Source organism: Struthio camelus, chromosome 11 (genome assembly GCF_040807025.1).
Source record: "Struthio camelus isolate bStrCam1 chromosome 11, bStrCam1.hap1, whole genome shotgun sequence".
Taxonomy (NCBI): Eukaryota; Metazoa; Chordata; class Aves; order Struthioniformes; family Struthionidae; genus Struthio; species Struthio camelus.
The window spans coordinates 26006837-26022544 of record NC_090952.1 but is presented as its reverse complement, the minus strand read 5'-3'; the positions used below and the strand labels follow the sequence as shown (position 1 = coordinate 26022544).

General features: G+C 51.0%; 2 protein-coding genes across 3 annotated transcripts; both read right to left on the bottom strand.

Moving 5' to 3' along the window:
• Positions 1-787: 787 nt before the first annotated feature.
• TMEM35A (transmembrane protein 35A) lies at positions 788-5620 on the bottom strand. Its single transcript, XM_009687669.2, has 2 exons — positions 5124-5620; positions 788-2404 (listed from the first exon to the last, which is right to left on the bottom strand). The coding sequence occupies exons 1-2, from the start codon at positions 5241-5243 to the stop codon at positions 2018-2020; spliced, it is 507 nt and encodes a 168-aa protein (XP_009685964.1). The 5' UTR covers positions 5244-5620; the 3' UTR covers positions 788-2017.
• Positions 5621-7342: 1722 nt separating this feature from the next.
• Positions 7343-15638, bottom strand: TRMT2B (tRNA methyltransferase 2 homolog B). Of its 2 annotated transcripts, none has more exons than XM_068957175.1 (12): positions 15157-15638; positions 14593-14647; positions 13968-14087; positions 13397-13496; positions 12576-12646; positions 11979-12125; positions 11181-11275; positions 10380-10594; positions 10144-10245; positions 9580-9699; positions 8242-8341; positions 7343-7606 (listed from the first exon to the last, which is right to left on the bottom strand). In XM_068957175.1, exons 1-12 carry the CDS (start codon positions 15315-15317, stop codon positions 7480-7482), a joined length of 1413 nt encoding a protein of 470 aa, XP_068813276.1. In that variant the 5' UTR covers positions 15318-15638; the 3' UTR covers positions 7343-7479. The 2 variants fall into 2 exon arrangements, with proteins under 2 accessions (XP_068813276.1, XP_068813277.1); XM_068957176.1 differs by having other exon boundaries at positions 13968-14100; positions 15157-15542.
• Between the last annotated feature and the right edge of the window lie 70 nt (positions 15639-15708).

The window sequence follows — 15708 nt, the reverse complement described above, 5'->3', positions numbered from 1 at the left end:
GCCGTGCGGGTTTTAGCGAAGAGCGTTACAAAAGGCAAACACAAGCCTTTCTTTCCAGAAGTTTACCAAGTCAGAGATAAGGTGCACTTGAGAGGGGTGGCTGGCCAAAAGGTTGCAGCAATACAGTTGTGAGTATGTTGTGCAGGAGTGTACGTCTTGATGGGTATTTGAGTTGGTGACGTTTTTATCAGTTTTTGAATTAAGTGATTATTAACTTCAGTCTAGGCATAGTAGAAGAAATATCCTTCACAAAGTATAGGAAATCATATATGAATTTGGGATGACCTTGAGGTAATCTGTAAAGGCAAGAGATTGTCTGCCAAAGGTGGCTTCTTGTAGTTTGTCTGGGGTGCGTATCTGATAGGAGACAGTCGATGTTTGGGGCTCTGAGAGGAGGATTTTGCAGCGCATTTGGGCATTTGTCTGCATCTGCAGCAGCCTTGCGTAAGAGCAAAACTGGAAGATCAGAGCTGGATGTACTGCATGTGAACATCTATCAAATTATGGAAAATTTCAACATTTTGGGGTTTTTGTGTCTTTTTTCACTGACATGTCCCGAAGCAGAAATTTATGAGACTGTTTCATGAAAGTGTTCAGTTGTCTCTCTTACACGCCTCTAGTTAACGCACAGTCCAGTAATGTTCAGATGGTTTCTATCCTGCATTACTTTGTCTTTCTCAGTGGATTGTCACCTAATGTGATTCTTCCTGTTTTAGGTGCAGTTTCTGAGCCCATGAAAAGTATTTTCAGATGCATCTCTCAAAAAAAATTTGCTACTATGCAAACATTTTCCTCCAAATTTCAAAAAGTTTATTTTCATGAATAATTAAGAAAATAAGGAAAAAAACCTGAAAACAGACAAACAGCAAGAAAACAAACGAAACTTAAAGTTAAAACACGCTTCTCATGACACTCGGTAAGATTTCAGATAACAACACACAGGGATTCAGGCTCTTGTGCCAGGACTTCCCCCAGCTCACTCAAGCTGTATGTGGGATACACAATGAGGTACCTGGGCAGGTTCAGACCGTAACCTATTAGCAATAATCAACAATTCTATAAAGTTGCAGTAGTGGAAAAGGGGATTTTTTCCCTCCCCCTAAGGAAATAGGGAGCATGGTGATTTTTGCCAGCAGCAGGCACACATTTTGGAACTTCGGGGTTTATTACTGAGTAAAACCAATTCTTTGGGCAGTTCTCCCCGTTCCTGCACCAGGGATCCTTGCTGTCTGCTGAAATGGGTGAAGGGAGACCAGTGGCTTGTGTGAAGCAGGGAAAAACAGTTACTCTCACTAGGGCATTGCCCCCGTCTGTGAAGTGTGGAAACCTGTGCAAAGTGTGGAAATCCAGGAAGAGGCAAATAGTGGCATCACCTGTTTTCCCTGGAGAACCAGTCCACGTACAGGACTGGTCACAGAGGCAGCAGAGACTGGAGGTCCCTCCCTCAAACACAAATACTACTATTTATGCTCAAGTAGGGTCCTTTCCCACCCCCCCCGACTATATAAAAGAAAACATGTATATTTGCAATCAGATAGCTCTATCAGGTGGGTTGCACAAGCCGGTGCAGGGACACATGCCCTAGACGCTCTGGTTATGTTCTACACAGCAGTTGCTGCCAAGATTGCAATGCAGCAGAGGTCTATTCAGGCTAGCTTTAAACTGCCTCGCTCAGGGACTAATTCCGCCCCTCCAGAAGCACTGAGTTACCACAGGCTAACTGCCCAAGTATTCGCCCATGCTCTCAGATTGGTTTTGCAGCTCCTATTGAGGCCAGCGCTCCTCCAGGCGGGCTGCTAACTGCCTCCAAGCTATCTAGTTTAAAGCCAGCTTGTATTTTTCTACGTCACAAGGCAGCAGCAAAAGCACAACTACAGTGTAGACATAACCTGTGTCTCTCAGACCCCAAGTGCAACTTTATTTAGACAGCCAAAAAATAGGTAAATAAAAAACAAACTTTCTGGGGTGCTTTTGGAGAGAGCTGCCTCGTGGGTCCGTATTCCTCAAACACACTCAGCTAGGATACCTTCATTTTGCCTTTCTCAGGAGCCGCCTCATGGGCAAGGGGCTGCTCGTCCCCGTTCACCGACAGGATCCTCTTTTCTGGCGGCTGCTCCTCAGGCTGACGGGCAATCAGCAGGCGGCAAGTAAGCAGGATCCCAAAGACTAGGGCATGGGCATAACGCTTGAGTGGATCCCCCACTAGCTGGTGGAAAAAGAGCACAGCCAGCACGAGGAGGAGGAGGAGAAAGTTGGCCACGTCCTTGGGGCGACCGGGCACCAGAGTCATGACAATGCCACATGCCACTTCCAGGGCACCGATGCTCTTGCGGAGAAGGATGGAGCTGACTCCCATCTTCTTCAGCATGGGAAGGGCCCGCACGTAGCTTTTGTAGGCTCGTTTCTGGAATCAAACAGTTAGAGTGTAGAACACCGTAATGTGAGCAAGTAAAAAGGCTTCCAGTCAAACAGATTGATCTGCAATACGATGTAAAGATCCCTTCAGTCACCGCAGACCCTCTGGCTTGATATCCAGCCTGCACCTTTAAAGCTACTGTTAGAAGGATATTCACACCCACCGTCAGCCTGCAATTCCCCCTTTATGGGGGAATATGTTGTCTCCTAGCTGGATGCATCTCCTAGCTTTATACATTGTCTCCTAGCTGGAGAACAGTTCGGCAGCGTAGCACCTATTTCTTGAGCTAGGACCGGCCAACAGTGCCTTCTCCTGAAGTCTGAAGTTACCATTGCTAAAATTAACAATGCAGAACCACGTTATTAAAAAAATACCTCTCTCCAGAAGGGGCATGCCCTTTATAATTAAATAATGCACCTAGTCCCTGCAAAGCCAAAGGACAAAGTAAAAACAGAAGTCCCTTTCCACCGCAAAGCAACCTAGAATATCCCAGTACAATCTTAGCGTGGGACTGTACGCCAAAGTTGAGATTCACCAAGCCTACTGCTCCTGTTCCTACACAGCTTTACAATCTCTTCTTTCCTCTGCTAAAAGCAAGCTGACTTTTGCCATCCTTGCTGTCTGGTTTCTGCTGGATTGAGAAGCTGTATAGTTACAAGACAGCCTCCTTAAACGGACACCTCATTCTTAGAGGGAAAAACAACCTCCCTAAGAAGATACATCTTATATTCTTGCATCTCTGCTGCCTAATCAGGGAGAGAAAAACAGAAGCCCTAATCTCAGGTACATGGTTGTGCAGATCTCACATGTGCTAATCAGAGCGTAGATCAGAGGTAATTTTGGAAACATGCATTATGGGCACACAAAACTTCCCCGCTTGCCTGTGAACGTTGCTGCTTCCTTCTTAGAGAAGCTGATGAAATGCTGCACGTGCAGGGAAAAATTGTGCAGCGTTCTTGTTACTAAATAACTAAAGATCCCATGACATGTCTTCTCTGAGTGTATTTATGTTAAGAATGCACTTTAAACCTTCAGCGAGTAAAACCTTTCCTGAAAGCACCAATTTTTTAACCCGCTGTGAAAGATACAGCTTTATAACGAAACTTATTGGTACCAGTGCCCTAAAGCACTCTGATATTTTCAATGTTTTAATACACAAACTAATGTGTATGCTTTTTGCTGAATGAAATCAGCTGCAAATTTGGTGTTGTCAGGAGGTAAGAGAGGGTCTCCCTGTGCTTGGGGCAAGAGGCCACGTTTATTGATTGCCAAGACCGAGTTCTCACTCGCTGTCCCCATTACGTTGCAGACCACCCTAGCGCGCAGCACAGCAAAAAGCACAAAAGCCTAACGAGCCATGAACATGTTACAATACAGCGTATTAAGGCTGTCCAGTATCTGAACATCTCTGCCTTCTCTTTTGTAAAAATGGGGATAATTCCTACCTGTAGGCCTGATTCTTTTTGGAAAAGTAGGAAGGGACCCTCAGAGAAGCAAAGTATTATAGGGAGCAAGGATTTTGCAATGCTTCTCACGTTTCGGCACTTTTTTTTCCCCCCTTAATTTTACTTCTGCAGCCGCAGCTTAAGAGCTTTATTTTCTGCACATTTTGTCTTCATCTCTTGCTGCCCTGTTCTCTCTTGGTGATTGCTCTCGCCGAGCTGTCTAGGCTGGGGTGCGGGCAAGGCGCAGCGATTCAGAGGTTATTTGAGAGCTAGGGAAAAGCAGCTGGGCAGGTGCACGGAAGGGAGAGAGCAGAACGTGCTGGAAACTGCCGTCACTGTTTCTTAGGGGCCCAAAAATAATACCCACACCTTTGAGCCCTTGCAATAAACGTAACAAAAATGGGGGAGGGAGGGAGCAGGAGGGCAAGCAAACGGAGAGGAGGAAGCAAAACGCAGAGGACGGTCCCTCGGCCTGCCTGCGGCCCTCAGCAGGTGAAGCTTTGCAGCGGGTTTGGCCCTGGGCAGAGAGGAACAGAAACTTGCTAACCAGCCAAAAAACGCACATAGAGACTTCTCCTTCTTCTTCTCGCCCCTTTCCCGTTTGCAAGGGGAGGAGAGGCTGCAATCTCAGGCTAAAGGGCATAATAATAATAATGCAACTGTTAATAATATCTTCTTCCTCTAGATAAGAGTCTCAAAGTGAATCCCCACGCAAGGCCGGCGAGGTAGGGACGGTCTTTGTCGTTATCCTTGCTTTAAAGCACAGATAATTCGGAGAATGGTTATCTGGCTTGCAAAGCAGGCAGGCGTCCCCGTTTTTTCTTTTCCAGGGGGTAGGTATCCCCCCGCCCACGGATCGCTGTACCTGCCTGCTGCACCCTCCCTCAGATCTTGCTTTACAGAGACCTGAATTTCCCCCTGTTTTTGCAGGCATCCGTGCGCCTTCATACCCCATCCTGCTCGCCTCCTCTCCCTCCTCCCTTCCCCGTCCTTGTCCACGGGAGGTTTCTCTGTAAATAGGCTCAAACGGAGCCCAAGAGACGGCTGCCCGGGTATTCTCCGCGCTCCATGTTATTTGTTTCCCTCTGTGTCCGCCAGATAAAGAGGCGGAGAGGCTTCGCAGAGCCGTCTTCCCTCTCGCTCCCGTCGCTCCGGGCTCCGTCGCCGTCTCTGCAGACGTTGCTCCCGCTCGGCTGCTCCTGCCGCAGGGTTGAGGGGCGCGAGCCCTGCCAGCAGCACGTCTCCCGCACCGCCGTACTCACCATCTCGTTGTAGGCGTCTCTGCTGAGCCGAGGGGTCAATTTGATGGTCCCCATAAAGACGAAGAAGAGCCCCAAGGCCACCGAGAGGGCGACGATGGTGATGGTCCTGGGAGATGCCATCGATCCGCCGGGAAGCGGTCCTAGCGAGGCCTCGCTGTGGCTGGCCGCCCGGGCAGGAGGTAGTCCGTCACCATTGAAGGAGATGGGGAATAAGGCTGCAGAAGCAGAGGATGACAGCGGGAGAGGGATTCGGCCTCCTCCGCTCGGCAACCTCCGGGTCCTAATGCCCCGCAGCAATGCAACCGGAGCCAGGCCGTCGCTGGCGCCTGCTGAGCTCCGGGAATGCCCACCGCCACAGTCACCTATGAACACTCCTCTGTTTCCTCGCACGCGCCGTAAATTACACACAAAGCCGAAGCGGAGCCAGTTCTAGGGAGGTGGGAAGGCAGCCAAACGCATAGCACAGTTGCTCACTAGTGGGAAAACGAGGACATTTTAGCAGAGGGCACCGGAGCAACCTACTACCGAGGAAATGCGGTCGGAGAGCTCTGGTACGCAGGCTGGTTACAGACACTAGGAGTTTTTTCAGATACTCAATACACAGTAAACCATGTGTTGCTTAATATATTTGCTCCAGAAGAGTAAAAGAAATGTCTTGTCCCTGTGGCGGTCCTGAAACCTGATGTCCAAAAGGGGACACTCAGGCCACGGTGCCCTCCCCCCCAAATTGCAGAGAAGCTCCATCGCTTGTCCCAGATGTTTAGTCTCCAGAGATCAGTGGGGCAGTTTCCCGATGCTGTCTCACTTTCTGATTTAGTCACCCTCTCTCCCCCTCCAATTTGCAACAGGTTTTCTTTTGACACAAGCAAAGCTGGGTTAGGCAGAAATCCATTCGCATCTCGCGGCAAGAAGCCAGGCTACAATGGTACCAACACCACTGTTGAAAACTGCATCCCTCGCTATGAACCCCAGATGAGAGGCTGTAAAAATGTGCAAAAGTCTTATACTCATGGGAGAGCAAAAGAGATGAGCGAGCAATCTGCCCCACCACCTCCCTGTCTGGTCTAGCATCTGTCTGTTGTAGCAAGTGCCAGGTGCTGACCCCATTCATTTTAAGCCTCTGCAGCCTGTGAACTGACTGGTGGTGGTGGTTGTTCCAAGATCACGGTTTCTTAGCACTGCGCTTACAAGTCTGAAAAACACTTGGAACTGTGCTCCTCAGGACAGACAGTTCTCCCTGCTTCCTTAGGTGGTTTGTTAACCCTTTATTCACCCAAATCAGTTAGGGAATTCCTCTTTCCGAGTCAAATTCAATGGCCTAACTCCTGATATGTATTCTACTACTGCTCTGGCCTAGATGATCAGGATTAACCCAAAAGGTAACTTCAATACAACGTAAGTGTCACAACTCGGAAAAAACAACAGCAAAAAAGGAGCCCTTGAGACAACACAGAGTCCACAAAACAAAAGGGAAATCTTTGCTGACCTGGACCTACCTACAGTTTGTAGCAGCTTCATCTTTTGAAGAGCTGGTGAGAGCTAGTAATAAAAACAGCAGTTCACGTAGCATCAAAGTTTCCAGCATGGCAGGACAGATTCAAAGTAGACCATATTTCTGAATTAGCTATCACAGTGCAACTCGATAAGAAAACAGCTTGTTGCTGCTGACTTTCTAGGGGGCATTTCATATTTAGATATCAACAAGCATTAGCAAAGAAAGGGGATGGGTGTATGGAGGAAGAAACACTGAAATCTGCACCCTCTTCATTTCAGTTTATAGAAATAGCTTTCTCATTGTCCCCTTATCCATATGACTGGCAGTGTATCAATACTGCTTTTGAAGTTTATATAGGAAATATTTTCCCAAAATTGATGAGTTTCCCCCATGAAGCATGAGAATTCCTAGTTCCTGAAGTTCCTTCATAGGAAGTTCACTATCAACTTTAAAAACACCTGAAATAGCCTTGAAGCAAGCAGAAAACTAATGACATGACAATATCAGAAAATACAGTGGGGATTTTCATGCTTCATATTTGCATGCAGATGGTGAAAATTCACAGTATCAGGAGGAGGCTGAAGAGGTTTCCAGGCTACTTTGACCAGCAGCCAAAGAAGAGATTCGGAGGGGAGGAAGGGATTTTGAAGTGATACCAAGAATCTTTTCACCCCCAGAAATCTGGGTGTTTCCATACAGAACAGTGTAGTCAGGCAACCCAAGGTAAAAGCAAAAAGATTTATTTATTTCTATACGCATTTCAAGAAAATAAATTAAAAGCATAAGCACATCCATTCCAGCCTTCAGAACACTTGGAGGTTGCTTCCCCAGCTCTCAGAGCTTGCGTACCTGCCTGGCTCATCAGCGGGTGAACAGCAGCACCAGCTCACAATGAACGGTGTGTGGAAACAGGTCAAAAGGTATAGCCAAGGTGGGGGCAAACGGCTCTCCTTCCAGCTTCTTCCTGGGGTCAGGTGGACAGCACAATCTACAGACAGCAAAATGTTTGAAGGGCATCCTTTAGACCAAGAGCAGAAGCCTTGCCACTGCGCAGTAGTGCAATAGGACAGAGGACGCATGAAGGAGGTATCTAGTGTTTGGCGAACATCCATCAGAGCCTGCAGTTGACACTGATATAAGGTCTGGAACCACCCATATTGAATCCCACCAGCCCTGAAAAACCTCACGGAGAAGCTGAAGGGTTGGTGGTCGGTTTCAGGCTTCATTTCACACAAGCCATCCCAGCTCAAAGACACTTAATACGAAGAGAAAATGATCCTCAGTCTGGCGGTAGCTTCATAGGATATCTGCCGGCAATTTTATCATCTGCGAATGTGTTTGCCGCAGAAAAACATGTAATTATTTGATTAACCTTAAGCAGGTGACTAATCCTACTGACTTCACTTCATTGGACAGGGGCCCATGTTCCTGCGGTGAACCTAGGGGACTTGATATCCCACTGAGTGGCTAGGCCCGGATCATACCTGCAGAATTAATCCAGTGACATTCAGTCACAATAAAAACCTTCCTGAGAAACAGCCAGATATTTCTGTCTTTGTCCTCAGGGCACAATAAGCTCTATCACTAATGTCAGTGGAAAGGAAGGGATGGTGGAGTGCTCACTCAAGAAAGTTCCTCATGGCTTCACCCTCCGGCTTGCAGGAGACGTAGAGCAGCCTTCGGATGGCCTTACAGTTTCGGATGGCTCGCACAACCCTGTAATCTGCAAAAACAGAAAGACACCAAGCTTGGCTACTGAGACACCATGACAGCATGTTCTCCAGAAAGAAAGATTACAGGTCCAGTACCACAGAACTGCGCTGAACTGACCAAAATAAAGGGAAAAGCGAATGTTGCATATTTTGCCACGTCCTTTCTCAGGTGCAGGAGGCCAAGGATGCAGCTCGCACTGCCAACACCTCAGCCAAATTTGGCAAGGTAGAGCTGAGGGAGAACTCCCTCTGCTTTCCAGGAGAAGGAAGGATGAGAGAAAATTTGTTAAATGAAACAGAGGCACATAAAACCTTCCCTATACACTTGTGGGACCGCATCTGCACACTATCTCCAGTTTGGAGCTTCCCAGGACACACTGGAGCAAGTGCAGGGGAGGCCACCAAGATGCTCAGAGGGCTGGCGCACAGCACGTACGAGGAGAGTCTGAGAGAGCTGGGGCTGCTCAGCCTGAGGATGGAAAGGTAAGAGAGGATCTATTTACTGTCTGCAGTGGCCTGATAGGAGGGTTATAGAGAAGATGGAGCCAGACTCTTCTTGAAGGTGCACAGTGACAGGATGAGCGACAAGAGACACTTTGCATCAAGGGGAAGTTCTAATTAGATGCATTAGGGAAAACATTCTCAGAAAGAGGGGCATCAAACATTGGGACAGGGGCCCAGAGAGGCTGGGGAATTTCCATCCTTGGAGACATTCAAGCTTCAGCTGCAGGAAGCCCTGTGCAACCTAATATAACTCTGAAGTCAGCCTTGGATTGGCTGGGGGATTGCACCAGAGACCTCCGAGGCTCTTTCGCTCCTCAAATACTCTCTGAGTCTATGCAAGATGAAAAAAGATTAGTGCTGTCTGCTTTAAAGAGAAAGCAGGATACACAGAAGGCAGCAGACTCCACAGAAAAGACTGATGGGCAAGGCCCACTTTTCACCTTCTCACAAAGCAAGAATCAAAAGCAGCCCAAACGCCTTGTGTCAGCCTTACGAAAGGACTGGCTCTCTCAGAGCACGCCATAAGCCTGCTGAGCTCTGTGGGCCAACACGGCACCACGGCCAAGCTTGCCAACTGCAGGATTTCTTACTCCTTCTGAAACAGCTGCTTTTGGCTGCTGCCAGCAGCCGGGTGAGGAACGAGACACTACGTGAGCAAAGGGCTTCAGCCAGTATGACAGGCCTTACATAACTCATGCAAAATTCTCTCTTTATAAGATTGAAAATAAATAGCATGTTCTCTTACGGAGCCCAGCCCGGGATGGGTTCACCACCGCAACAAGGGGTCGGTCGTCCTTCCACGATGACAGGAGTTGTGGTAACACAGTCTCTGCCTTCCCGCTGTGAAACTCACAGTTTGAAATTCCTGTGAAGCACAGTGGCAAACACACGGTGCAAGAACAGCAGATATATATCACCAGATATAAAGAGAAAAAAGGCTGACTTAGGCAAAACAAATATCCAAGTCTCTTATCATTGGAGGACAGTTCTTTGAGAAATGCGTTTGTTATACAAGATGCCATCCGCATGAGCACCGACCATCTCACCCAAGTATTTCCCCACACTGTCCCAAACCACGTTTCCTACATGACCACCCAGCTCCAGTCTTTCACATCAATGAAACAGTGAGGGAAGGAGCGCTGTACCAACTTATGAAAGCAAAGAGAGGGGGGTCAATTGCAACATGAAGTACCTCCTCTTTTTGGTACCGCTGATGGCAGGTAGTTGTTAGGAGCCCTCCCCTCACTGTTGCTTCATATTTTTTCAACAGTTAGTTTGCAACTTTCTGCAATGGCGAGTCTGAACTCACCGTTGAGTGCTGCGTTCCACCTGGCATCCTCTATTGCCTTCTCCACTATCTCAATACCAATAACCTCGGACACTTGGCGAGCCAGAGAAAGACCGATTGTGCCTGGAAACGAGGGACACAGAAATACTGCGGACTTCCAAGCTGAAGAAACGGGGTTCTAGAGAGCAGGGATATATTTGGCACAAGCCTAGTCAGAGCCAGGCTCGCACTGCTCACGCTCCACGGCTGCTGCTCACCCGTGCCACAGCAGACATCAAGGAGGACAGTGTCTCCAGCAGCCTGGCTCAGCTTCCCCACCTCCTGGTACAGCACTTCTGCTCCACGTGTGTTTACTTGGAAAAAAGCATCTGGAGAGATGCGAAACTTCAGGCCAAGCAGCTCCTCAAAGATGTGTGGTTCTCCATAAAGGAGCTGGTAGGGCGACTGCTCGTGGGAACAGCGGGTCATAGTGCTTGAGGAACAAACACAGCAAGCCATTAGAAGGCAGAGCTTGCAAAGGGTTATCTTATTTCCATTTTTGCTCTTGGGGTGCTTGTGGGAAGGGGAGAACGGTTCTCCCCACACCTACTTTTATTTCCCCTGAACATTTCAGCAAGTTCAAAGGATTACCAATAAGGAATCTGTGACTTGCTCAATGTAAAATTCATCAACAGGGTCAAAATGACTGACTATAAGGCAGGGTTCCTAGGATCTATTCCCAGTTCAGCTGTCAGCTTGATTTATTGTCTTGGGAAAGCTCCTTCAGATTGTTTTTCTTCAGTTTCCTAGGCTCAGAGCTCTCAGGAGGTAAAGCCAAAGTGTATTAAAGTATTTCAGGTGCTTCAAGATAAAGAAAAGATGTGGCCATCTGAAAGTAGCGTTGGCAAGAAAGCCATCCAAGCATCTGTCATTCTCTTGAAGTGCTCCTGGATTGGTAGAACTTGAGCATGATCAGAGATGGGTGAGAAAAAGGAGACAGCTTTGTTTTCATTCTTCCCTTGGGGCCTTTCCTTCGTACCGCAGCGCGCTGCAAGTTTCAGAAGGGTCAACACATTTACCTCTCTTGGAAATAAAGTGAAGTCAAGGCACAGACTGCTCCAGGTCCACAAGTGAAGAACTCCCTAAGCAATGCTTTCTGAGCAGCCAGTGCCTCCTGTCAAGAGCAAGAAAGGAAAAACCGTGTCTGGGTAATCTGCTTAGACACCTCTCCCCAGTTATACACCCAGCCAGTAGGCCCAGTGCTCCACCGAAAAGCCTAGCCGAAAATCGCACTGTCATAGAGCCCGTGCAAGGCTGAACATGGCATCATCTCTGACTGGGATTTTATAGATCTTAGATAGGTCCTGCCATTATTTCCTATGTGCCAGATGTCCTGTCAGCTGGGGGACCCTGACACTGACTTATCTCACTCAACATTAGATTTGTCCATAGGTCTATGGATACAAAACTGCCCATCAGCGGCTTTTTATGCATGTGAAGTGAAGCCTACTTTAGGCTTAATTCAGGACAGCTTTGACATCTTTATGTAAAATGGCTGCCTGCCATCCAGAAGCCTCTGGTCATGGTCAGGCTTCATGGACTACAGAGAGAAATAGCCTCTTTTTCCATCTCCGTTTCACGCAGAACCAGAAAGCTCCAGTTCATCCTCTCCAAACTGCTGCTGGCCCTTGCCAGGCTTGCGCCCGCTGCTTGCTAGGACTCCTGCTCAAGGGTGCTCACTTCAGGCACCTCTCAGAAGCCTCAGTCTCCTCCATCCTCCCCAGAAGGACGCAGGGAGCAAGGACACAGCAGCAGGACCTCCAGGACCAAGCAGCTAGTGTCCTTGGTGCCGGGGCCCCGGCTCCCCCCAAACTCACCTGGCCGAGCTGCTGGGGGTGGAAGGTGACGATAGCCATTGTGTGGCCTCGGCTGTTGGTGCGTACGATGAGCTCCCGCCAGTGTCCGCCGTGGTGGAAGAGGAGGCAGGGCTCCAGCGGGGAGTGCCGGAGGAACTCCTCGTAGCACTGCGGGGAAGGGAAGTGGCACTCAGAGGACCGCGAAGGCGCCCGAACCTACTGCCCTGGCCTTCGCGTGACTCGGCACGCCTCAGACCGGCGGCCGCCCTGCCGTTATTGTCGGCGTTTTCCTTTTCATTGAAACACACTGAGCGAAAGCTCTGTCAGAGTTTAGTCACTGGAAAGCGAGACACTTTGATCATTTCCATTTGTGATTTTCACGCATTTTTTGCAGGATTTAATTGTCACTCGATTAACTTCATCCTCCAGGACAGTTTAGAGGTTCTCACGCTAACTGTTAAGTTTTAAAAAATATTTGGGTGAGGACTGGAAACGTTCCCAACATGGAAATGCATGTGAAAGCCCCACATAAGCACATATTTTCCCCCAAGTACATGTTATTGCAGCCTCCCTCTATTCCCCAGGCTAGATACAGATAAGATTTTTTTTTTTTTTTACCTGGGCTACTAGTTTGTGTTTTGTGGGTATGTTCTCCATGTGGTCAGCTTTCACGCAGACAATATTTCTTGCTGGAGAGAGAAGGGCAGGTATTTAGTTGTTTCCACAGGGAACGGTGAGCCTCTGTGGCACCTGCCGTGATAAACTGTAGAAAGGTCTGCCCCAAGAATTGTCCCATTGTAAAGAAAACAAAACAAAACAAACCACCATCTCACAAACACAAACCCCCTAATGTCTAAATTCCCCCCCTAACCCCTATGAGATGCTGGGTAACTCCTATCACAGGGTCACAGAATCACAGAATGGTTGAGGTTGGAAGGGACCTCTGGAGATCGTCTGGTCCAACCTCCCTGCTCAAGCAGGGTCCTCTAGAGCATATTTCCCATATCCTTCAGGAGCTGCCAGAATTCCCCCTGCCATTGACTATTACTGCTATCTGCCATGGAGAGGCGAGTGCTCGGGCGCTTGCTTAAATGCCTGGTACCAGCCTCCAGAGGAGCACAGCACCGCGCTTTGAACGATGGAGCGGGAGCAGAGCAAGCCGATTTCCGAACCGGAGAACCGTGGTGGGGACGTAAGCAGTGAGGCAGCACCTCTTGCTAGGGGTGCGGAGTCGAAAAGCCTGAACACCAACAACATGAACTAGCTCACCACCGATTAGCTTAGACGGACCCGAGACCTGATGTGTCCATTGCACAAAAGCAAACCGCCCCGCAGAACGCCGCGCCGGGCGGCGGGACGTTCCTCTCGGCGCGCCGCAGGCTTAGGCACGTGGCAGCAGAGCCCCCCGGCTGCCACCCCGCACCTTGTCCCGCACTGACCTCTGCCAGTGCCCACGTACAACCCCACGGTTTTGGGGTTCCCATCCGGTCCTCGGTTCACCGAGAAGGAGGATTTGTTTCGGTAGCCATTAATGACGGGCTGAAGGAAAAAAGAGAAGAAAAAGTTCAGCCTTGGGTTAAAGAAAGGTAACGACGGAAAGCCAAAACCCGGTCTGGCTGTTCTATTAGTAACGTAGAAAGACATCCAGGAGTTTGCAAAATCCAGAAAGAGATTTTGGGCCTGAGACCCCCCCAGACCTATCCTGGGGAGAAGAAACAGCTGCCCGTGAGAGAACGGTGAAAGGTTTATCGGGGAGCGAGACCTGGGGGCAGCCCAGGTGGAGCCTTTCAGAAACCAGAGGAGTTCAAGCAAAGCTTGCTGGAGGCTCGGCGTGGACACTAAACCAGGACCCCTAATTAGCAGGCCCGTTTCATGCTCCGGCAGTTGCAGAAACCAGCAAGGACGGCAGTCGTCACTGCAACCAGTTAATCCCCACCACGAAACTCTTCAGGAGCTGAGTGACCCCTGGTCAGGGCCTCAGAGCGGACAGCGTCCCCGCGAGATACTCACTGAGGGGACCATAGGACGGAGAGGACAGCAGAGGCCCCCAGGTTTCTGCGCATCTATGCCCGCTTCCTCGAGGCGAGACACCAGCGTCTGCAAAGTCTTCCTCTGGCTTTCAGACTTCACCTGCGGAGGAGTCCTAAGCCAGAAACCCTCTTGCAGGACCACGAGGCAGCGGGAAGGCGATGGTCACCCAGCTCGCGTGGCCCACACGAGGCAGGAGGGAATAGCACGAGTAGGACGTAGCCCTAGAGAAACCTGGACTTTCTCATGGCGCTGTACACCACCGACGCTCAGAGCCGAGCAGGGAGACAACCTGGGTCCGTGTCCCCAGAGCTCTGGGTCCCAGGGAGCCTCTCTGTCCCATCGGAGACCCCTCAGCCACAGCTCACTGGCTGCCCTGTACCGGACAGGACCACCATGCAAGAACGTGTTCCCGGGCTCTTCATCATCGCAGAGGCCACCCATAGGGGACCTCCACACTTTCTGTCCCTCAGAATAACTGAAGGATTAAAGCAGCAGGAAACGGGGTCAGAACAGGCTGCAGGGTTCAACGGCAGAGGCTGCTAGAGGGGGGTGGAAGGGACAGCCGGGGCAACGAGGCACAAAAAGCCGGGTGAACACGTCTTACCTGCAGCTGCTCTTCATAGGGAAGTCTCCACAGCGGGGTGGCCGCATCCGCCAACCTGCAAAGCGCAACACAGGGCCAGTGCCCAGAACTGCTCGCCTGCCGGTACGAGCAGCCTAGCGTCCGTGCGCTGCACCAGCTGGCTGCGCTGCGGGCGAGACAGCTCTGCTAGGGGCTCCCGATGCTCGTAACCGGTTCTGCTGCAAGCTCCCCTTCGGCGGGTGCCCTGCCTGCGAGAGGGCCGCGGGCACCGTCACCATCAGCGCTCCAGGGGACAGGCCGAGCCTTTTGCAGCCGGTTGCCCGCCGATGCCTGGGCGCCCGGGGGAGCCGGGGTGTCTTGCCGGGACCCCTTGAGGGGCAGTGCCAGGAGCAGCGTCCCCCCCCCCACCCCCAGGCAGCGAGCCAGAGGGGCCTGCCGAGCCCGGCGGGGGGGATCTGACTCCAGGCTGCTGGAGCCGAGGGAACAGGGTTGAGACGCGACTGAGCTCGGAGGGGAAAAAGAGCAAGCGCGCACACAGAAGGAAAACAAATTTCAGAGCTGGGGCTGGCCTCCCGCCGGCCGTACCTCTCCTGCCAGGAGGAGCCTGCCAGCCGGCAGCCCGCCCCGGCCTCCCTCTTCTCCCTCGTCTTCGTCACCCGGCTCCGCTCCGCGCCGCAGCCCCGTCCCAGGCTCGCCGGGCGGCGAAGGCACCGGTGCATCAGCCTCAGCCCGCGGGGCAGAGCCATGGCGCGGCCGGACGCCCGGGAAGGGCCGCGCGAGAAACACGGAAGAAACGGGCAATTAAAAACGCTTGGCTTCTCAGCCGCCCTCAGGCCTGGCCCGCTCGCCCTCGCCGTCACAACCCGGCTGTTTTCTGGCGCGGAAAGGGTGCCCGCCGCCCCGGGCGCTGCAGCTCTCGCCCCGCGAGACGTGGCGGGCGGCCGCCTCCGCCGCCTTCCCGTGCCACCCCCTCCGCCGCGGCTCGGCAGTCCCGCAAATTAGTGGCGTTTTTGCTCCCCCCCCCCCAAGCCAAGTCCTGCAGTGTGCAAGGGTCTCCACTGCAGCTCGGCGGCTGCACAACACCCGGGGCCTTGGGGGGGGGGGGGGGGGGAACAGGCCACCGCGGGAATTTCAGCC